General features: G+C 46.3%; 3 protein-coding genes and 1 long non-coding RNA gene across 4 annotated transcripts; 2 read left to right on the top strand and 2 right to left on the bottom strand.

Annotated features, from left to right (window-relative positions):
- Positions 1 to 388: 388 nt before the first annotated feature.
- LOC124051805 lies at positions 389 to 1,368 on the top strand. Its single transcript, XR_006841880.1, has 2 exons — positions 389 to 524; positions 648 to 1,368. It is a non-coding gene; the product is annotated as an uncharacterized LOC124051805 (long non-coding RNA).
- Positions 1,200 to 4,339, bottom strand: LOC124051798 (small integral membrane protein 28-like). Its single transcript, XM_046375476.1, has 2 exons — positions 4,137 to 4,339; positions 1,200 to 2,189 (listed from the first exon to the last, which is right to left on the bottom strand). Exons 1-2 carry the CDS (start codon positions 4,233 to 4,235, stop codon positions 1,767 to 1,769), a joined length of 522 nt encoding a protein of 173 aa, XP_046231432.1. The 5' UTR covers positions 4,236 to 4,339; the 3' UTR covers positions 1,200 to 1,766.
- Positions 4,340 to 8,915: 4,576 nt separating this feature from the next.
- Positions 8,916 to 14,860, top strand: ifngr1 (interferon gamma receptor 1). The gene is made up of 7 exons (XM_046375452.1): positions 8,916 to 9,313; positions 11,579 to 11,696; positions 11,825 to 12,006; positions 12,083 to 12,231; positions 12,584 to 12,752; positions 13,324 to 13,448; positions 13,544 to 14,860. The coding sequence occupies exons 1-7, from the start codon at positions 9,244 to 9,246 to the stop codon at positions 13,880 to 13,882; spliced, it is 1,152 nt and encodes a 383-aa protein (XP_046231408.1). The 5' UTR covers positions 8,916 to 9,243; the 3' UTR covers positions 13,883 to 14,860.
- Positions 14,861 to 15,125: 265 nt separating this feature from the next.
- ltv1 (LTV1 ribosome biogenesis factor) lies at positions 15,126 to 21,249 on the bottom strand. The gene is made up of 11 exons (XM_046375439.1): positions 21,054 to 21,249; positions 20,390 to 20,521; positions 20,034 to 20,246; positions 19,826 to 19,913; positions 18,844 to 18,976; positions 18,511 to 18,742; positions 17,638 to 17,765; positions 17,413 to 17,552; positions 16,967 to 17,019; positions 16,344 to 16,544; positions 15,126 to 15,946 (listed from the first exon to the last, which is right to left on the bottom strand). Exons 1-11 carry the CDS (start codon positions 21,054 to 21,056, stop codon positions 15,836 to 15,838), a joined length of 1,434 nt encoding a protein of 477 aa, XP_046231395.1. The 5' UTR covers positions 21,057 to 21,249; the 3' UTR covers positions 15,126 to 15,835.
- Between the last annotated feature and the right edge of the window lie 959 nt (positions 21,250 to 22,208).

Below are 22,208 nucleotides of genomic sequence, written 5' to 3'. Positions count from 1 at the left end.
AAAGAAGAAGAAGAGCGACATCTCTCCTCGCTGACACAATGGATGTTCAGCATGAGGACCTTTAATTAGCTACAACCTTTATTAAAAGTGTCAATATGATCACCTGCCTAAACATGTACTATCTTTATTTTTATTTTCAAAAGTAGGGTTGATTTTACGAGTTTCAAGATAATTTAGTGGCTCCACAATGAACATTTCTACAAATATCACCATTAAATACACAGTATACTGATTTCCAGTTTTGAAAACTACACAGCCCACATGTATACATTATTAAATGTGTCAAAAATCATAATACTGCCGGAGACGGTGTTGTTTCGCCTTGTCACCACTAGAGGTCAGACTTACCTTCCTCATTCAGACGATGATTCCCTCAGACTCCTGCTTTGGTCCCAGTCCGACCCACGCAGTTTATACATGGCTGTACGTACAAATCACACTGACGTCCCACATCAGGACAAGCCACGTGATGTTTGGTGTCCGTTTTGTCTCCTTGGATGTTTTTCAGCTGGCAGAATCTCAAGGTCTGTCTGTCTGTCTGCAGGACCCCCACTAATTGACAGATTTACATGAAAGTTTGTCGAGATGTTCGTGATTCCCGTGGATCGAATTCTACTGACTTTGACTTATGCGATTTGATCCCATAGATCAGTCGTGGTCAGGTGGCCAAGAACAGCCCCTTAACCCGGGCCTTTGATTATTTCTGTTCGCCAACGTCCCTGCTGACACAGCCACGCAGAGCTCGCATCTGTGGGCTTCTTCATTACAACACCAGCGACTCATCTAGCGTTGTACCAAAGGCCATACGACCCTCTCAGCGACCCTCACGAAAAACAACAAGTAAACGTTGAAAGCCAGCAGTTCAGCAGTGAGTGGGTGTGTTTAGCTCACCGCCAAATGGAGCAAATCCCATCTGTTTGATCTGAAGAAAGATAACTGAATCAGTTGCCAGAGACACTGAAGAAGTGAGCCAAGACATCCTGACTTCAGACATGTCTGTCAGGCATACATTAGTTTCTGACCCTTGGAAAGTCGGAAAAACAGTGAAATTCTTCCATTCATTGAGCCTCCCCTGATGCTGTTTGGAGCCCCCTGGTGGACGCCCACCGAACACTCTGAAAACCTCTGCGTCAGTGAAATGTCTCCACGACCGTGGATTACCATCAAATTTGGCTGAGACATGCACGTCCCAACCAGGATGACTTGTCATATAGCACCACCATGAGGCCAAAATGGATATCTTTTCAATACTGTTAAGACTTTCCCATCAGCCTCAGCTGTACTCAAACCAAACACGGCTGATGAGGTCAAACGTTTCAGTAATGTTACTCATGTCTCAAAACTTTATTAAATGATGGTAAAACACTACATGTGACTCCTTTAAAACTGTTTTTATTTATTGATGTTTGGACAGTAAAGGGCAGAACAACTCCAACACAAGCTAACACACACATCCAGAGCAACTTCACCGGTCCTGGTGGTGTCCACTCGGTCTCCTTCGGGTCAGGTCTGGCTCTTTAGCTGCCAGATGATCCATGATGTGAGCTGTTTGCTGCTGTGCAGGGGGTGTATAGTTGGTTTGTTAATGCTGGAAACGAGGCTGATGTGGGTGTCGGTGGAGCTTACTGCAAAACCAAAACTAAAAAGAGCTAAAAGAGACTAAAAAGATCTGGATAGCTGCAGCAGAGTTGATTGATAATTACATAAGTATAATTTACAGACAACAAAGTTATAAAAACACCAGATGTTGGAGTTACAATGTCTTTTCACACAAATCGGCCGCTGGACTTGAGCTCGGGACACAGCTTGGCCTCCAGGTCTTCTATCTTTATCGACTCCACGTCTTTGGAGCTGGAGAGGCTGGCGGCACGGGTGATCTTAGTCAGCGTTTCCTCGTAGGGTGGGGGCAGGTAGACCATGACGAAGACCCCGTCTGATCCGTCGGAGCTGGTGCTGGTGTGGCGCTCTGCGTTCCTGGTCAGGGAGGAGAGAAACTCTGCACTGCTCTCCGTGTCCTGGAGGTCCAGAGTGATGATGTCGGCCAGGCTCAGCTTGCTGCGGGAGCACCGGCGGTAGATCAAACCGACCAGGAGAGCCAGCAGAAGGACGGAGACGACCGGGAGGACAACGTAGACCACCAGCTCAGACTTTCTGTCCTCTCCCAGGTCCAACCCATTCCAGTTGTAGCCCTGGAGATCAAAAAGAAGGACTTGATTTCAGGAAATATTTGTCAGTATTTAGGCGATGGGACAACTAATCAGAGCAAAGAAGCGTGATGTAGCGTCGAGCTAGCTAACCTACAAAGCTGAAATGCTAGCTTGTTAGCTCCAGCCAAATCATAGTGAAGCTAGCTGGCCACTGCTGACGCTGACGGGAAGAGCAGCAGGAATCACAGCCTTTGTTTGTATTGGTGATGTTATAATACCATCAGATGACCTACCATGGAGCTGACTTCAGACACAGTCAGCTGAAGGTCAGCAGTTAGGACTGTCACTCTTTGAGCCGAAACGCTTCTCTTAAGAAAACCAGATCAAACTGTTCAGTTTAAATCTGTGGGTTGTTTATTTCACACCTTCAGATTTGTTCAGAAACTCCTACGGTGAAACAAAGCAACGCTTGCATACAGCAGAGCTGATCTGCCACTCAAACCCCACATCATATCAAACCAGAGTGAAGCGTCTCAGACAAACTGTGTCTGCTCCGTCACAAACCAGGACGGAGGGAGATTTCTTTTGAAAGGGGTTTACCCTGCCAGAGTAAGAGATCAGTCAGAGCTTCACAGCAGAATGAATGAATGTGCTCCAGATTCAGAGAGCTCCTCTGAGAAGGAACAGCTGTAAGTCTGCAGTGCTTACAAGTGAGTGTTTGATCCAGACATGAAGGCTGATCCTGCACCCCTCCAGCTGTGAGAGGACAACATGTGGCGCTGCTGTTTACGCCGCTCGGTGTCCCAAATTCCCCCTGCCTCCCTTTTTCTAGCAATTAGTTAATGCTGCCCGGATGACCCAGCACCCTGCAGACTCTCAGCAGGAGGGGACCGTTTTAATTCTCAATCCGTCTGAGTGTGGTTCAGCTGCCCTCAGTACCAAGTGCTGATGTCCTCAGAGTCTGGAAAAAGCACGAAGAAACAGGCAGGTCTCCAGTGCTGAGCACAACACCTGACTGCTTCTCCTCTTTCAGCTTTCATTTCATCTTGTTTAGTGTCAAAAATCATAATTCAGCACCAGCATGAAGCAGATCCAACAAAACCTGACGCTCAGAAAGCAGACGTCACACGGCAGGATACAGGTGTGCTGCTGCAAATCAGCTGTCAATAAACCTGATCTTTAGTTGACATCACAAGGGAAAAACAAAGTTCTGATAAACGAACAACAAACGGTTTTGAACCCTGTGGCAGAAGGACCCGAGTGGACGCTGCTTTTGGCGGGGGTTTCGTGTTGTATGACGTCATCAGACGTCTTTCAGGTCATCATCTCTGATTTAACTAAAGCTGTCAGTGCAGGAAAAGGTCCAAAAACCCCCTCAGAGACTTGAAAATGAAAACATTCAAGCACAGGTGATGAAATCATTTGTAAACAAACCGCGTTCACCTACGACGGTTTCACAAACATCCTTGACTCGCTCGTGACATCCTCACCTGTCACCTGGCAAGCTGCTCACCTGTCGCGGCACCTGTCCCAACCTGTTGCTGGCGTCAGAACAAGCTCATATTTACAGAAGTCAGTGAAGCTGACGAGGTCAAACAGGAAACGCGTTTTCAGGTGAGTTTAAGTCAGAAAGGCCGAGTTGAACTTCAGTCAACGTCCACCACTGACACCCCGTGATGGGACTTTGTATATCACATGATCCACGCACACAACACGGAGCCCAAACACCCCGGACACAGAAACAGGGTCAGGACTTCAGGAAGGTCACGATCCACCTGAGGTTCGAAGGTTCGAGTCCGGTGAGCGCACCTGGCTGCTTCATCTTTCGCGCGTGTTTTTCAAATGTCCACGGGCTTTTTAAGATGTTTTGGTTTGACTTGAAAGTGTGTGGAAATGTGTCAGCAGCTACAGCTAAGCCCTGAAAGCAGCAGAAACACGCAGCGTGTCAGTGGGATTCACTTTAAATCCACACGCTTTCCACGCGCTCACCTGCTTCTCCTGCGTCGAAGGTGAGCCCGTCACCCAGTCGTAGGAGCCTCGGCCGGCCGGTCCGAACCTCATCCAGCTGCTCTCCAGGAGCACGCGCATGACGCACAGGGGATGCTGGCGGCGGGAGAGATGTGTGTTTGTGGAGTAAATCGATGGTGATGATCGACTGAAGCATCCAGTTGTTATTGTTGTCCAGCAGAGCAGAGGGGGGGAGGGAGGGGAGGGGAGGTGGGTGAGGTGGGGGGGCCTGATGGGAGGGGCTGGGAGCTAAGCAGCTGCTCACATGCCAACACATGCAGCAGAGCAACAGGATTCAGGCCAATGATGGGATTTACAGCCGCCCTGTATCATAGTGTGTGTGTGTGTGTGTGTGTGTGTGTGTGTGCGTGCGTGCGTGTGGATCCAGTTTGTGTGCCAGTAAAGCTGGGTGACAGAAAAAGGTGGGACTCAACGTCAGATCCAATCTCAGGGCACGTGGAACAAACTTGAGGAAGAAACACACTGATTGTAAAATAACACATCTGTTATACATCTGTGCGTGTGTGTGTGTGTGTGTGTGTGTGTGTGTGTGTGTGTACATTACATAGGGCTGTGCTGTAAAGCCGGGGTCTGCTCTGAGGTTTCTGCCTTCTAAAGGGCAGTTTTTCCTCATCACTGTTGAAGTGCTGAATGTTGGGCTCTCTGTATTACAGTTTAATTACAGAGTTTGGTCTGGACCTGCTCTGATTGGAAAGTGTCATGAGATAACTCTTGTTGTGAATTGGCACCATATAAATAAACTGAACTGAACTGAATTAATTTAGTTTCTTGATTGTTTGCATTTGGGTTTTTGTTGCCATGTCAGTAAGTCTTGTGGATTTGGTCCTTTTAAAGGCGTCTTTCTGATCTACCAGCTAGAGATGTTAGTAAAGTAAATGCATGAAAATATGCAAAATCGTCTTCTTTTCTTCATGCAAAAGTCACAAATATTCACTCTAATATAAAAGTTTGGTGTGGAAGAACTTGACTGGCCCACACAGAGCCCTGACCTCAACCCCATCCAACACCTTTGGGATGAACTGGAACGGAGATTGTGAGCCAGGCCTTTTGGTCCAACATCAGTGTGTGACCTCACAAATGCTCTACTGCATGAATGGGCACAAATTCCCACAGAAACACTCCAACATGTTGTGGAAAGCCTTCACAGAAGAGTGGAAGCTGTTAGAGCTGCAAAGCTGTCTGTGTGTTTACAATGAGACGTCATTAAAGTCCCTGTTGGTGTGATGGGCAGGTGTCTCAATACTTTTGTCCGTATAGTGCCCTTCAGATGCAGGACTCCTTTACATTCGACCTCTGGCCTTCCACACGAGTGTTTGTTCTCTGTGCAGCCTGCAGGTCAGTGAGGTGTGCACAGCTGAGGGTGTCAAACATCTGCTGAGTGTGTGTGTGTGTGTGTGTGTGTGTCAGCCTCAGCTGTTAGCGTGCAGCCTCCTTGCATTAATCCTGATTGAAATTTTGCCTGAGAGAGAAAATACCTGAAAACATTTTCTGATTAAATATCTATAGGATGGATTAGACACGAGCTTTATGCGCACGTTTCGCCGTATGGAAGGTCGCCGCGTTCCCACCGCTCAGAACAAACAAAACAAAATAACGCAGTGATGTTGGCGCTGAGATTCAGTTCAAACTTTACGCCTCAGTTTTCTGTTGTGTCGTCTTCAGGTCTGCTCAGGTTCGACCACAAACACACTCAGGATCAGGTTTGCTTTTAAAGCATGTGGTCTGTAAGCATCTTCTCTTCTTGTTGAAATGACCGTCTTTTAGTGGCCACCAACAGGCTGGAAAATCTCCCAACGTGTCCTTTAAAATGCTGCAGTTTGGTGGCTGTTTGAAGACTGTTTGAAGGCTGTTTGGTGGCTGTTTGGTGGCTGATTGAAGGCTGTTTGGTGGCTGTTTGGTGGCTGTTTGGTGGCTGATTGAAGGCTGTTTGGTGGCTGTTTGAAGGCTGTTTGGTGGCTGATTGAAGGCTGTTTGAAGGCTGTTTGAAGACTGTTTGGTGGCTGTTTGGTGGCTGTTTGGTGGCTGTTTGAAGGCTGTTTGGTGGCTGTTTGGTGGCTGTTTGAAGACTGTTTGGTGGCTGTTTGGTGGCGGTTTCACTGGCCTGCAGCTCCTGAGGGTAAATTCAGCTCGTGTGAACATGTGACGCGTGTTGTGCTGTGATATGCACAAAGCAAAGTTCTGCCTGAGCTCCTCACCGCGAGTCCAAATGTTTTATCAAAGCATTTCCAAGTTCAGGCTGAATCTTTACAGTCACCTCAACATCTTCCTGCAGAGGACAAATAAAAAGCTCAGCTGAATCCAAAGCTTTGATCTTCTCGATCTTTCACGTCTGCTTCACCAAAAGCGACCCTCCTTTCTCTGATGGCTTCATTCGTTTGCACTTTGTGGCCGACGCCAGCAGCATCAGATGATTTAAACCTCCGTCCGACTTCACACAGAAGCTTACGAGGCCTGATGAAGCCGACGCTTCGCTTCCCCCCAAACCAGCAGAAGCTTCCCTCAGTGGCTTTAAATCCTCAAGTCAACACGCTTCAGTCGGGGGATTTAAAGATGATGAGGATGAGTGTGTGATCGTACAGACAGACAAACAGACTCAGGCCGGACATTTTGTGTTTCAGCTCCGCAAAGAAACGTTTTTCTCAGTTCGGCCTGAGAGGACTCGACTGTCCACGTCCACACGTAACAACCTGGAGAGCAACACCTGATGAGTTTCTTCTCAGCATTTCATCCATGGACTTTATTCAGGACCTGCACTGACTGCAGTGAAAGGGAACCGAAGCACCACTTTGTTCCTCCCACACGTCGAGGTCGGGTCATCAGAGAGCGTCCAGCGTCCTCCCTGTCCTCAGCGTCCACATGTTGTTCCTCACGATGCAAAGATGTCTCCTCTCCAGCTGTGGGCTTCAACATCTGTCTGGAGGCGACCCAGCAGGGGGGGCAGCGGGTTGATTTGTCCCTGCAGGATTACCGTCCAGGCGCACGGCTGTAATTATTCCTCACGTGGCGAGCTGAGTGGGCAGAAATGCGAGGAGCGGGTCCGAGCGTGCAGAGGAGGATCATGGGTAGGAGTCAGACCTGTCGTGACACCACTGATGGCGGCCTGAGTAATCCCGCCGCCCTGACGTGACATTTCATTTGTATTCCTGATGTTGACCAACTGTTGCTGGAAGAAGCGCAGCAGCTTTACTTAAAGGAGCAGTTCACCCCAAGAAGAAACCGGGAGCTTGTTTTTAAATGGAATAAAATAACCTAAATAAATAAATGAAATGAATCCACACAGCTCGCAGGGCGTAATCCAAATCCAAGAAGAACAGACACCCCAAACTGATTTGAATCTTCCCTGTAGCCCCCATCAACTGGGGATTGAGGAGGTAATGAGTGAACTTTCATTTTTTGGGTGGCTGTTCCTTTACGTAAAGTAAAAATACTCCATTACGAGGTGAAGCCTTGCATTCAGAAGCGTCGTCAGTAAAATGTACTTACAGAATCAAAAGTCAGAGGAGTTTTCCTCCAGCGTCTGACATTACTGGACTGTTACAGGTTTTACTGCTCAGCCGCAGCAGCTCGACTGAAGTATTTTATATGGCAGTTTGGCCCCTTCAGGTGAACTCCTCCTGAAGTTCAACCTCGTGAGAAGTTTAGAAACATGACGTCCAGATGCTGCTCATTTTTGTTACGAGCCACAAACGTTTAAGCTTTTTGCTCTGACTACTTGCAGTAGTCTCAGCGTAACGTCCTGCAGTGCTTTGTACTTGATCTTTTGTAATATTTCTGTGCTGAGATGATTTTCCTGGGAGAATATTTTCCTCTCCTCAGTAAAAGACTGCAGCTGTAATCCCATAAGAGGCTTTGCTTTTCACTCTGCTGAAGTCGGACGCTGTTGGCACAGTGTGATAAACACACACACACACACACACACACACACACACACAAAGAGAGAGAAGCTGTGCTTTCAAATAAGCTGGAGGGACATTAATGTGTCACACACGATTTAATCAGGTTTAATCAATACACAAATTATTTCCATGCATTGGAATGAAGCCAACTTTGTGTTTACGTGATGAAAGGAAAGACGAGTTCATTTGTTTAATATAAGAACTAAAGAGTCACCAAGATCAGATTTTTAAAGATACACACAAATACAAACAGGATTTATCACGTGAATTTAAACAGGAGGGAAAAACAGATCAGAAAAGCGCGCGGGCTGCGCTCTCATTGGTGACCTGTAGGGGGCGACAGACACCAGCTTTCATCGTGAGCTCATTCACCTGCGCAATCAACACAACCGGAAAATAAAATGGTTCACAACACAAGCTGATTTTCACTCGTGAGTTGTGAAATAATTTAATAATTTGGGGGTTTTTTATGGTGCAGGAGAGAAAGAAGCTCATCAAAAACATCACACAGATCAATAAAGTTGTCAAATATATTTACATCTACGAAGTTCCTACTTATTTTAATCTACATTTGATTATTTTCATAAACTTCGTTATGGTTTTTAGGCGTCGCTTGCTGTTTTCTGATTACACTGCTATTCTTGGATAATTTATTAGCTTAATTTTGAGTACATTTACTAAAACTATTAAATCGTACAGATGAGGTGTACGCGGGCCTCCCTGAGAACACACGAGTTTCCCGCCTCACTGATGCTCAGACATCAAACTTTCTTTGTCACGTTAGTGCAAAGAAAGTTAGTTAGTTAGTTAGTTAATTGTTTTCTTCTGAATTTCATTTTGGGGGAGGAGAGGTGACCCGCGGGTTTTACTATTTCCGGTCGCGTCATCAAGGTGCTTTTCCAGGTTGAGCAAGTTACTATGACTGATTTGTTTGAGCGCACACACACACACACACACACTTGTCTCCTGACGTGAATCTTCTCTCACAGACGTTTCCCCCCCGTCGAAATGACAAAGGAAACCCGTGGAAACTTCACGCGTTGACTTTCTAACGTTTCTGAAGTGTTTCTGACGAAGGCTCGTTGGCTTTGTGTCCGTTTCCTTTGGGCTGCTCGGTGCTGAGAAGAACCGCGGGACTTTTAAGGGCTGTCGGACACTCCGGAGACCTGAACATGCGGCTGCTGCGGGACGGTGCGTTCACGGCCCTGCTGCTTCTGGTCAGCGGAGCTTCAGCTTTGGCAGGTGAGTGAGCGAGCAGGTCCTGCTGGAGGTCGTCCCAGTTTTCTTTCTCAAACGCTTCAGGTTTGTTACTTACTGTGAGACCACAAAGCGGGCAACAACAGTCCGAAATCTGCCATTCAAACTTCACATTCAACAACTGACACCGAAGTTAGAAGTCAAACTTGGCTTTTTGTTCTGAATTCACTTCAGCTGCTGAACCATGAACACCGGCTGAAGATTTGACTCAGGCCACAAGGTTCTCACTGCCTGTGCCAGCTGGTGTTTGTAATGTTTGTCGTGTTTTAATGAACTCCTCGACGTGTTTGCTGAGTCCTTCCTGTGATTGACTTCACTCTTTTGAAATGGAGGTTATAATCTGCCTGAGCTGCTGCCTGATTCGATAAAGATCATAAATGCATGTGAGAATATGAAGTCAAATCCAAACGCGCTGGATGTTTTATTGTCGTTTTGCTCAAAATCAGACTTTGTCGATGTTTCCTGTGGCACTGAAATAACACAGACTGAAATTCAGATAACAGGCAGAAATGTGTTTACAGGGGCGGGATTATGTGTCATTAAAATACCACGACATAAAACTTTACTCCACTCAGGTTGCCAGTTTGGTTAATATTTGTTTTTAATGATGGGAGTTTTTATTCCTTTTTTTCCACACTGAAAGTGCTGCTGATTTAAACGAGCAAAATCCCCCTTGTGATTTAAAGATTAATGAGCTACATTTTGAAATAAGTCATGTGATTACAGCTGGTCAGCGGACACACCAGCACAGGTGAAACAGTTCTGACTGTGAGTCACGGCTGTGGTTGCTTTCCCCTGAATGTTATCGTGTTGGGTTTTGGGCTTTTTTAGCATGTGATGTTTTCCCTGAACTACGCGTCCAAATATGGTCACACTTCCTGCTCCTCCTGCACAGGTGAACTCGGGGGTTTGTCGTCTTGGTATTCTGAGCAACATGACAGACTGGGCCTGAAACTTTCCAGACTGTGTTGTCATGTGGACGTTCTTGACGCTGTAACACAAAGGTCAAAGCGCTTGCTGCTGGGGTGTGTCTGATCAGATACGTGGACGACACACTGATTAGAGATAAGACTGAAAACGAATCGGGTTCATCAAATGGACAAAAGTATGTGGACAGACATTTGCGTGAATTTTTTTTTTCCTGGTTGGTTCTCAGCCTTAAATCTTCATCTTAAAGACACCATAACTCCTTTGGTTTTGGTTGAATGGTACATTTTACCCAAAGTGGTTGTGATAAACAATATTATCCACCCTTTTCAAAGATCTGTGAACTTTTAGTGATTTTTTCTCCACAATATTCACACATTGGCAGTGGAGGAAAGTAACTGCAGTAGTACTGCACTGTAGTACAGTTCTGAGGTGCTTGTGTCACCAGTAACAGCCAGTCAACAGTGAACAACCTGAATCTACAAAGTAACTAAAAAGTTATTAGTGCAGTAAAATGTACAATGTGTGCATCCAAAATGTAGTGGAGTTAAAACATGAAGTATCGGAGATCTGAAAGTACCTCAAAGTTACACTCGGTTACATAAAGCATCACTGCTTATTCTGAATTTTGACACCAAGATTTAAATTTCCGAGTAGCAGTTACTGGGCTCCTGGTTTTCTTACGGTCGGTAAAAGTCAGCCAGTCCTGATAAGGACCCAGGACTGATCCATACTTTGACTCTGTCTTTGACCCGACGAAGACGCAGTGAGACAGCTTTGATTTCCTGTCTTATGGCCTACTTTGACCTCCAGCGATGTCTGGCATGTCGGTAGGCTGAAACCGACTCTGGAGGAATGCTGGAGAGCAACAACCAGAACGGTACGCGACGGACCAGTTGTTGTTCATCCACTGTTACGATCAAGAGCGAAAGATGAGGCACCAAAGGCGTGTTGTGGGAGTTGGTTGGTTGAAAGTATGTACCACACCTCATGCTGCTCAGACGTGGTGTCTGATGTGGTCGACGTGCTTTTAGCACGTCATGACAGCGAACCGTCTTGTGGGACCCTGACAACACGTTTGACAGGATCAGGACTGAGGAGACTTCAGTGCAGTCCGCTCTCTAGATCTGTTCTGGTGGGAACCCTTGTCGTCTAGGGCGTCCAGATGCCAACCCCCAGTTGGAGTCTGGACGTGGACTTTGTGGTGCACCGCTCACATCTCCTGTCTTCTCTTCACTGCTGAACTGAATGTCCTTATGATTTGTGATGAGGGTATGTGCAGTTTCATGTACGTTTGTGGGTCTTTTTCATTTTAACTTGCAGTTCGGCCTCCAACAAACGTGACTGTGGGCTGCCAAAATACCAAAGTCATCGTCAGCTGGGAATACAGCACACAGCAACCAGAGACCAGCTTCAAGGTGTTCCTCATAGGTGCTAATGGGTAAGACCAAAACAAGGAATTCTGACTTTGCTTTGGTTATTAAATGTAAATTAAATTATTACTATATTTTTTGATTATCATGCTTTAAATTCTTAAGATGAAAGATTAATCTGTTGCTTGTGTTTAAGGCAACATGAGAATGAAACCTCTGACCGTCAGTTCGATCTGAGCCGCTTCGTCTGGTCATCTGAAGACCACTACATGGACAACTTTTTCGTCGCCGTGACGGCCAGACAGGGAAACAAGCAGTCTGAACCAGCCCAGTCTAAAACATTCAGCTTTAACAACATGAAGACAGTTGATACGACATGTAAGTCGTGTGTGGATGGAAAAATGTGCTCATTTCACTGTGAATAAGGAGATGATGCCAAACCGTCTCTTCACAGGTCGGTTAGATTTCCCTCCTGTGAACCTGAAGCTGAAGGAGTCGCAGGCCACAGTGAATTTCACAAATCCCTCCTACTTCTACAGAGAACTGAAGGAGGCTGAGAAGTCGGGTGCTGCCTGCTTTAGTTTCAGCATCATTTGGGATGGCGTAAGTACAAACTCCAGGATGTCAAGAGGACGGGTGTGTTTACTTACCAATTGCTTCTGTCTTACCACAAACATGATCAGAGAAATGAACACTTCAACAAACATCAACGTGATAAGAACTCCTTAAAATGACAGAAAAATCTTATTTGACGTGTACTTTGAGTCTTTAGTTTGACTCGTGTCCCATCTGCTAACATGGAGGGGGAGGAGCTTATGAGCTGTACTGCAGCCAGCCACCAGGGGGTGATACAGATATTTGGGCTTCACTTTTTGCTCCCATAACTCTCATGTTCTCATATGCAAATACAATAAAAAACAAATTCAATGTTTAGTATTTATGCTCTGACTTTCAGGGAGAAAAAGAGTTTTGCTGCAAAGTGACAGAAGAAAACTGCAGGCGTGATGTCGTACTTCCTGAAGGAGTGAACTGCGTCACGCTGGGAGGAACGTTGTTTGACAGCATTGGTGTTGGCCAAGTGTTGTTCAGACAGACTGAAAAAATCTGCCCCAAACCGTCATCTGGTAGGTCTGAACTGACTGGCAGTTTCCTGCATCAGAACGTGTCTGTTCGTCTTTATTCAGACCCCAATTCACTGCACTTCGAGTAAAAGTCCTGCTTTCAAAGCCTTATTCCAGTAAAAATGCAATCAGCTGAATATGCTCACAGCATGAAAAGCAAAAGGATGTAGTAATCTGCAGCAGGAAATCACACTCTGTAGGCCAGAGCTGTCGGTCTGCTCTGAGGTGTTACAGCCAGCGGAGTTTCAGGAAGTCGTGTGTTGAGTGTTTGTACGTCCAGACACCAAAGTATTTTCTTCTTTTTATTGACGAAGTGCTCAGCGGAGTCGCTTTGTGCTGTCTCACTGCTGAAGTGTGTCTTGGTAAGACAGAGTATCACTGTGTGTTAGCACAAGAAGGCTCTTTTTCTTTTAAGGCAGTAAAATCAAACCACTTTATTAAAATCACTTTTTGACCATCAGGACCAAACTTACCCAACACGCACCTGCTTTGAAAGATTGTCTGAAAAGTTGTCTTTGCTTTGGCTCTTGGGTGCAAATCATCAAACTAAGTAAAACACACCTTTTGACTGCAGGGGGTCACGGGTTGACGCTGATCATCCTGCTGTCCATCATGGCCCTCTTGGTGAGCGTGGCCATTGTCCTCATCTGGAAGGTGAAGGCCTGGACGATGAGATCCGAGCCTCTACCCAAATTTCTGGTAAAGTGTCCAAATGGATGACACCAACAAAACACTGACAGCTGTGTTGCTTTAGTCGTGATTTTAACCGTTGTGTCAAACTTCTGTCCTCACAGCCGTCCCCTCCCAGCGATGAGAGGCAGACGTACAAGATTAAACCCACCGTTTACTCTCGTGTTGTAGTGATTCCCCCTTCACGCTCTTCAGTCAGCTCCGAGGACGAGGGGACACATCCCACCAAGACAAATCCTACACACTCCAGCAGCCAGGAGCTGAGGTCGATTTCAGAGGACGACTCTGAAGACTCCGAGAAAACAGAGTGTCTCTCGATGTATTTGGAGGAACGGGAGCAGGAGCAGCAACAGGAACAGGAAGTGTTGGCCTACGACCGCCCTCACCTCATACAAGTGGACATGGGTGACGGAGACACGGCCACAGCTTACACCAGCAGGTAGGACAGCAGTCGGAGGACTCGGTCACATGCGTCCCTCAGCACACCTGCTCTGAAGACCTTACAAGGAGCTGCTGTACACCACATTCACCCTCAGACTTTCTTCGATTGGATGCAGCACTACCCACAATGCCTTGCAAACAGCTCCACCCCCAGAAAACACTTGTTTCTATCAACTTCCTTCACTAGAAAATCACATTTTAGAAGATCCAGCAGTTCGCCGCGCTGCTGGATTCACCACTGGAACGAACTGGTGATGTTCCTGTCAGCTTCCCAGCTGTTCGCCGCCTGCTTACAGCTGCAGCCGTGCAGACTGTAGTCAGGTTGATTTTTATCTGAAGGAACGAAGAGCAAATCACGTCTGCTATGAGGGCTTTTTGTTGTCACATAGTTGCAGCTGGAACTGCTGTGTTTGCCAGCTTTTATGGTTTTATTGTTTAGTAGGATGTTTGACACTCGCTTGCATCAAGTGATATTTGATTTCTGTCGCAGAGGTGAGGCTGAACAAAGTTTGGTCCTGTCTCTGTTTTTAGAAACAGTAATGCAGCTCAGACGGCTTCTTTTGTACAAAGTAGTTCCAGTGCAAACATGGAGGCTGCAGGTCGTCCAGGACAAACATGGAGGCTTATTTAAGAGATGCTGCGGCTGAATCAGAACGACTTCATGACAAAGTGCCAGCAGAGGTAAATTAAAAAATGTTTCTTTGTTGGTGTGAAGTGAACCTTTACGCTCCTCCTGGTTGTTCCTGCACAGCAGGTTTTGTAAATGCCTTCCAGCCTCGCCAGCAGCCACACCTCATCGACTGTACAACCTGCTGTTTGTCTGCTGTGACCAACCGTGTGTGTGTGTGTGTGTGTGTGTGTGTGTGTGTGTGTGTGTGTTTACACTACTTCGGGGTAGCTCGTTTTAAAAGTTGTGAGTAACTTTTGTCTTGTCACTTTAATAAAGGGCTAAAATGACACCAATAAACACTCATTTTACACTTTTCTGCGTGTCTTTTGGGGGTAAAAACTGATTGCATCTGAAACGTTTCTTCGCCGCCCAGGCCGCGTTCGCCGAGTGAGAACGCTCTTCTCATGACAGGTTAATGTTCCCAACATACCTGATGCTTGTTTGCGTCAGAGGCTGAACATGATGCTCTGCCAAACATTTCAAGGCATCAGAGAAAGCTAAGACGAATACCAGCCTGACAGGCGATCATCAGCTCACCTGTGGGCAGGTACAGCAGGATCAGATCAACACCAGAACAAGCTTGGAGTTTTATTTTGTGACCTCAGGTGGAAATCCTGACATGGTGGCTAAGTTTTAGCACAGACAACAAAACCAAATGAGAAACGTAAACCATTTCCTGCAAAATGTTTTTCATTTCATTTGCATTCTGGCTTCAATCTTTTCATCTAACTCTCCCCCACAAGACTTCCTTTAAAGGAACAGTTCACCCATAAACGCGGCCATAATGTCTTCACTCCGCCTGCTGATGGAGAGTCAGTGAAACGTCTTCATCCACCAGACCTTCACAGTTAAACCGAGTTGCAACACCTGAAGAAGCTGAGGACATAAAAACTGCAACAGTTTTGCTCTGACTGATTTTTTCTGTTCTACTTTTTTTGGGTGAATTTTTCCTTTAAATGTGGTTAAGCACAAACGTTGTGAAAAAGATGAGTAAACAACACGATCAGACGTCACCAAAACATTTTTGCGGCGCTGAAAACATCTCGGCTCCTCCCAGCCTTCAGACTTCCTGCTTTTCACACCGTTGGCCTGAGTCGATTCACTGCAGATAAAGATCATCCTCGCTCGGCGTCTCGACGTCGAGCTGATGTTGTGATGGAAGCGTCTTGGCGTCCGGTCAGCCCGGGTTTGTTTGCTGTGCTGTCAGCTCCACTGAAGTGAAGAGCAGCGTGTCCACCGCTGACGTCTTTACAGTCTGTGCGTGCGGCGAGCTGCCGGTCGGCCGCTAAAGCTTCAGACCCTGAATGTTCGTTCTCAGGTTCAACATCTGCTTCTCCTGTCGGGCTTTTTCCTCCCTGAACGCCATCTTGTTGGCTTTCTTCTCCACCCTCCTCTCCTGTTCAAACACACGAGCAGAAGTTGACACGTTTTCCTCCTCGGCTGCCACAGTTTTTCAGGCTTTTGTTTGTTCTCTTAAAAAGGTGACCTCAAAGCGCTGCCACACTAACGGTGCCTTTATTTTGGTAAATATCTGAATGCAGGGTGTCATGCGAGGGATTTTTTCAGAATAAAAAGGTCACTATTAATGGCCCATAAAACGGATCCCACACTTGGAACAGTTTTCATTATCCTGCGTGAGACGTTTGTGTTTGTGAGCTTTGGAAACACAAACACAAATCGTTTGCTGATGTTACCAGGTCAGTGCCAATCAAATCTAATGTGGGAATCTAAGCGAAGCATCTGACGGGCCGTGAGCCAAGGACACGCCACATCGCCTTCTTGTCTTTCCTCACCTTGCGCTCTTCCTTGATGGCCTGCTTCCTCGCCCTCCTCTCCTCCTTGCTCTCCTGCTTGTCGCGGGGTTGGGTGGAGACGCGAGGCAGGTCCGAGTCGTTGATCCTCGTCATGCGCTCCGCCTGCCTGGTGGTCAGGCCTCTGGCGGGAAGGACGTCCAGAGGGATCCCCGTCTTAGTGGACACACGGATCGGCTTTGGCTGGGGACAGAAGGACACAAGACGAGCCAATCGTTACCGTCTTCTTCAGCCTCCTGGCATGACCTCCTGGTCATGTGATTCTTTCTAAAGTCGGTCTGACTTCTGCTTTGCCTGTGCTTAAAAACTGCACAAATCAAACAAACAAAGCAAAGCAAACTGCTGTCTTAAATAAAACTGTTTCGCAGGTTTTTAAGCCTGAAACCAGATTTCTGTTCTGTCACGTGCTACACCTTCTGAAAACACACGCCACAAAGTCCTTCACGAAGGCGGCACAATAAAGCACACACCAACGCAGTTTCGCCTCCTCAGCAGAGTCACAGGTGTGGGCATGACACGTCGCCTGCCTCACAGGAAGTGGCAAGAAAAGAGCTAAACATGTCCACAGGCAGGTGGCAGGAACATGAGAGAAGCAGTTTTCATACCTTTGGTGGGTCTTCGATGACTTTGGGTCTGTTGTAAATGTTGGAATACGTACCTAAAAAGACAAGACAACACGGACAGAACAACCTCAGACATGTTCAGACGTTTCACTGGCGCTTAATTACTGCAGCAGTCGACCATTGACCTGATAAGCCTCACTGGAACAGATAAGATTTTAACCTCGGACTCACAGTCAAACACTTTACAGCCCACATGAGGCCAAGCAGAGCCAAGTTCACCGAGACAAATTAAACTGAAGCTAAAGCAACTTTAAGAGACTTTCAACTTCTTTGCAGTCTTCGTGAGTTTAAGTTTTATTTTTTAAGTCTGATCTGCGTTTAGCTTAGCTTAGCTTAGCTTAGCACACATGTTGTTACTGAAGGGTTTTCTGGCTGCAGTAACAGCTAGCTAACACACAGTGAGGCAGCAGAGTGGAAGCTGAACTCACTGACGATGGTCTCACAGTCCCACTTCTCTTCTGGAGTAGCCACGACAACAGTTTCCATCTCTTCCTCTTCCTCCTCATCTTCCTCCTCCTCCTTCACCACAGGAAGTTCTTTAGGACCCAAGTCGTCAGGCCTCAGAGACCTAAACCACCGACAGACACCCGTTAGTCAGCCAGGAACAAGAATCTGAACCAGATCAGGAGGGCAGAGAACCACGAGTCACTCACTCCTTCTCTTTCTGGACGAAGTAGTCTTTGATAATTTCCTCCAGACGAGCGCTGTCCGGTTCGATGAAGCCTTCCAGCTCCGCGTTGTCCAGGGCGCCAATCTCGTCGTCATCAAACTGCTCGTAAAACTGAAACAACAACAACACGGTTGCACGTTTTGGACCGAGTCTGTGGCTCACATTTACAGACAGAGCGTGAAACAGACCGACGGCCCTGCAGAGGAAAACCTCAAGTGGACGAGTGAGGAGGCAGTGATGAAAGTGTGGAGGTGGGGGACGTGTTGACATGAGACACGAGACAGGAGACACGTCCCTGTTGTGTGTTTTTCTCCATGTCTGACTCTTAGGTGAAACTCTTATTCGGGTTTTATATTCTGAACTCAGTGCGAGTTCGTCCCTGACGGCCGCCACCTGTTGCAAGTTATCCCCTCAGGGGGAGTAACCACGGCAACCCCTCATTATCGAGGGATATGAATGACTGTTTGTGAGCCCACACATATTCATTATGTTTGCATTTAAAGCACTAAAGTGAAACTACTGAACTTCCTATCGGACAGTTTCCTGAGTGCTGCTGACGGTTCGGGTCTCGGGCACATCGCTGCTGTGCTCTGGCCTGTTGTTACTGTAAATAAAGTTAGAAAGTTTGAACACAGAGCTGCTGGTCACTGCAAGCTTTTTGCTTTTCACAAGATCCTCTTTTCAGGGACGTCAGTACTGAAACTGACATCATTAAGCCAAGTCAACAAAGTCGCTCTCTTTGCTCATTCGCCCAACTGAACCCGACACACACACACACACACACAGAGCGGTCACATGACTCCACCTGTACCTCCTCTCAGTCTAAGCCTCACGGCGTTTGTGAGAAAGAGTTCACCTTCTCGAAGCGGTCGTCCAGCAGGGTGAGCTGCTCGTTCCTCCTCATCACAGACGACGACAGCGAGTACTCTGTGAACCGACTCTTCGTCTCCTCATCCATGAACAGGAACTCTCGACCGCGGCCGCCTTCTTCCACGTCCTCGTCGTCCGAAAACCCGCCCTCGGAGTCGAAGTCGCCTTCGTCGTCTGTGTCCTCCCACTCATCGTCATCATCTTCGTCTTCGTCACCTCTGCCACGGGTTACACATCACAATAAAATGTCACAGAACATGAAACACGTTGAAATGTTCCCTTCATTTTGTGTGCGATCGTGACACAATCCACATCTTACTCTGCTCCGCCCGCTCCGCCCGCACTGTTCGCTTTGATGATGAAGTCGTCCTCCAGGATGTTGCTGGGGTCGTCGTAGTCGAAGTCTTCATCGAGAGCAGCCACGATGTCGGGGTCCATGTCCAGTCGTGGTCCTGGAGGGAAAAACACACAAGACGATGAGGAGGAAGACGTCTGAAACACTTAACTCTGCTTAAGAGAAAAACACCATGAAGTCAAGTTCGGGTATAAAGTGACGCTACAGGTGGATTTTTAGATAAAAAAATCTTCTGAGTGAGTTTCAGCTTCAGTGTAGTGTAACACATTGAAACACATATTAAACACACAAAATAATCCAAAGCAACAACTTAAATATAGACAACACGTGTGAAATAATGACTCTGTTCCTCAAATTATTAGTTCTATAATTATTTCTTCTTTAAAAAGGTGCTTTAGCTAAAGAAACTACATTTACTCTGCATTACGTCCACGTGTTGCAGTTCTCACTCATCACCAGAAGAGGGCGATAAAGGTCTTCATGACACTGCAACCACCAGAACTCCAAAAAACAACACAGCTTGCAGAAGCTGCACATATGACAATAAACTCGTATTTATACTATTATATGTATTATAGTTATAATCTTAATTTAGATTTTGTTACATGTTTAAGTAAACATTTATGTAAAGGCTCTCCAAATAAATGAATGTAACTTTTATTTGAGTATAATTAGAGTATATAATTCAAAATGTGGTAAGAAATAGGCCTTCTCGTATGCTCGTTTAAAGTTTAATTTAGCAGACTGTGTGCTGAATCATGATATGATTTAACATATCCAAATTAACATTTATTTTCCTTTTATACTATTTTTGACAGCACAACTGTGTCATACTGCACCGAAGACATTTTGAGATGCTCTCACTTCTTGCCCCGATTGTTTCCGCAGAGGAGCAGGACTTTTATACTGCAGTGAAAATGCGACAAGAACAAAAACAACAGCTCACCTGAGATGGGAGCAGCTTTGTTCAGGAGTCCCACCTCTTCTTCGAACTCCGAGGCGAACACTGATGACGGCAGGTTGATGGAGGCAGCCTGATTCATCAAACAGGATGAGAATCATTTCAGAGCCTTTTCAACACCACTGCATTCAAGGCCCGAAACTTGAGACAAATGTCTGAATTTGTGTTTGAACACTGAGGAATCAGTACTTACAGGAAGGGCTTTGCTCGTGTCGCCCTCCTCCTCCTGCTCGTCCTCCTCGTCTTCATCGCGGAGGTGAAAAGGTCGCCTGTCGGCGTGCGAGGGGCCGACTGCCACCAGCTCAGTCTGCCCCGACGCCTCCTTCAGGTGCTGCAGGTAGTCGTAGTCGTCGTCAAAGAAAACGCCAAAGTTCCTCTGCTCCTCGCGTCTCTTCTCCAATTCCACCTGAGAAACATCAACATCGTGGAATCACAGCAGGCAAAAGACTTTCAGGGCTGCAAATTAAATCCGAGCACGAGGTTAACGAGGCAGGAAAGAAGAGGCAACAGCCACAAAACAACCAGCAGGTTTACTTCCTCTGACTGTACCTTGGCGGCGGGCAGGAGGACGTGCTGCGGCGCTTTCTCATCTGCAGCCAGCGGGTCCCTCTGACTTCTGTGGACGAGGTGAAAGGTCACGGCCTTCTTCTTTTCAATGAACGCCTTCTTCTTTCGATGAGGCTGGAGGAGACAAACAGCAGTGATGTTTCATCATGTTTTGTAGACTAAGGAACTTCACTCGACTTTCAATCAGCGTGCGGGTGAGTAGATACAGATTGCGTTTTCATTTTGGGGGAGACTGTTCCTTTAATAATGACCAAATTTACAATTCAGAAGAACAAAGAGCAGTTTAAAGTGTCAGCAACAGCCCGAAGAGCATCCTGACACCGACCACCTCCAGTTTACCGTTGGTCAAACTGCTGTTGTTCATAGAAATTCACTGTGATGAGTTTCCTGCCTCTGCTTCTGCGCATCCTCACATCTCAGCCGGACAATTTAAAGCTGCACTTTATTTTCGCTTCTACCAAACTTCTTTCAGTGCTGAGCAGAGGCAGCCTTAGTTTGCTAGGATAATAAGAGTGAAAGGAAACAATATGACTGCGACTCAAAATGAGCTACTGTAGTGATTTTGGACCGTCTTGGTGGGTACATATCAGTGACGTTAGCCGCTGCTAGCTAACAAGGTTAACCGTCTTTAAAAATGTCGGCTTACCATTGTGTAGCGCAATCTCTGATGGTTTTCTTCGACTGGTCGGTTTTAAAGATCCTCAAACCTCAAACTAGATGAGGCTGTTAAAGTAAATAACCAGTTAAATCCAGAGAGTATCGTTGTTGTTGTTAATCCACGTTGGTCTCTCCTTCAGCATGCTGCTGCTACCATTACCGGAAAGAACCACTCCTGACGTCAACGGGGGGGGGCTTGAAATCGAAATTAATATGTTTTCATTTGAGAGCTCTTATAACAATTTATAATTGGTGGGAAATAATTCATGGATGATTTTAGAATAGATCTGTGTATTTGCATCAATAATTTAATTTATGTTTTAGTAGTCTATTTATTGTTGGTATAGTCCGAATGGCTTAGTTCTTTGCCCCGACTTTTTGGTCAACCAGTTTTTATGTACATTACCGCCACCTGCTGGTCGGAAAGTGGGAGAGCAACTGCTTTTAATTGTAAATTTATTTCGGATTTTGTTTTTGCTACCATAAACTGAACTGAAATGAGGGTTTTCGGTTTGCTCTTGTATCACTATTGCGTATCATTATAAATCAAGGACAGCCAGTGGGGGAATCCTGTCCCAGTCTTAGTTCCAGAGCTGTTTTCCTCCTGTATAGATATGTCAAAGTAAAGTGTATTTAATCAGCTGAACACAAAAGTAACTGACGCACAGCAAATCTGTAGTGAAGTAATGTCCCAGCAGGAGTATAACTGAAGTGTCACTTCCTGTTTGGCAGGTTCTGAGAGGTGATGGCCTCATTCCTAGAGGACGCTTTGACTCGCCACACCAGGAAAAGCAGAGTCAGTGAAATCTGAATTTCATTGTGTCCCTGTAGCCAGGGTTATTAGTAACTCCTCTTTTCTCTCTGGTGTTTTTCCATTTCTCATGTTAAACCTTAGCGTAGTGAAATCTTTTGGATCCTGTGTTTCCAGCTCAGTCAACACACCTGCGTCCAGTCTCCAACCTGTTTTTACACTGACCCTCCTGCATGTAAACTTTTGACAGTTTCATGTCTGCCTCATCAAAACAACCCCTATGCTAAGAAAACACAAGCAACGGATGTCATGCCACGCACTAGAGGTGGAGAGCAACCGAGTGCATTTACACAAGTCCTAACCTCAGTGTAATTTACTTATTTCTTTAAAGTT

The sequence above is a fragment of the Scatophagus argus genome, chromosome 2 (genome assembly GCF_020382885.2).
Source record: "Scatophagus argus isolate fScaArg1 chromosome 2, fScaArg1.pri, whole genome shotgun sequence".
Taxonomy (NCBI): domain Eukaryota; kingdom Metazoa; phylum Chordata; class Actinopteri; family Scatophagidae; genus Scatophagus; species Scatophagus argus.
Note: the sequence above shows the minus strand (reverse complement) of the source record. Positions and strands in the feature narration are given on the sequence as shown.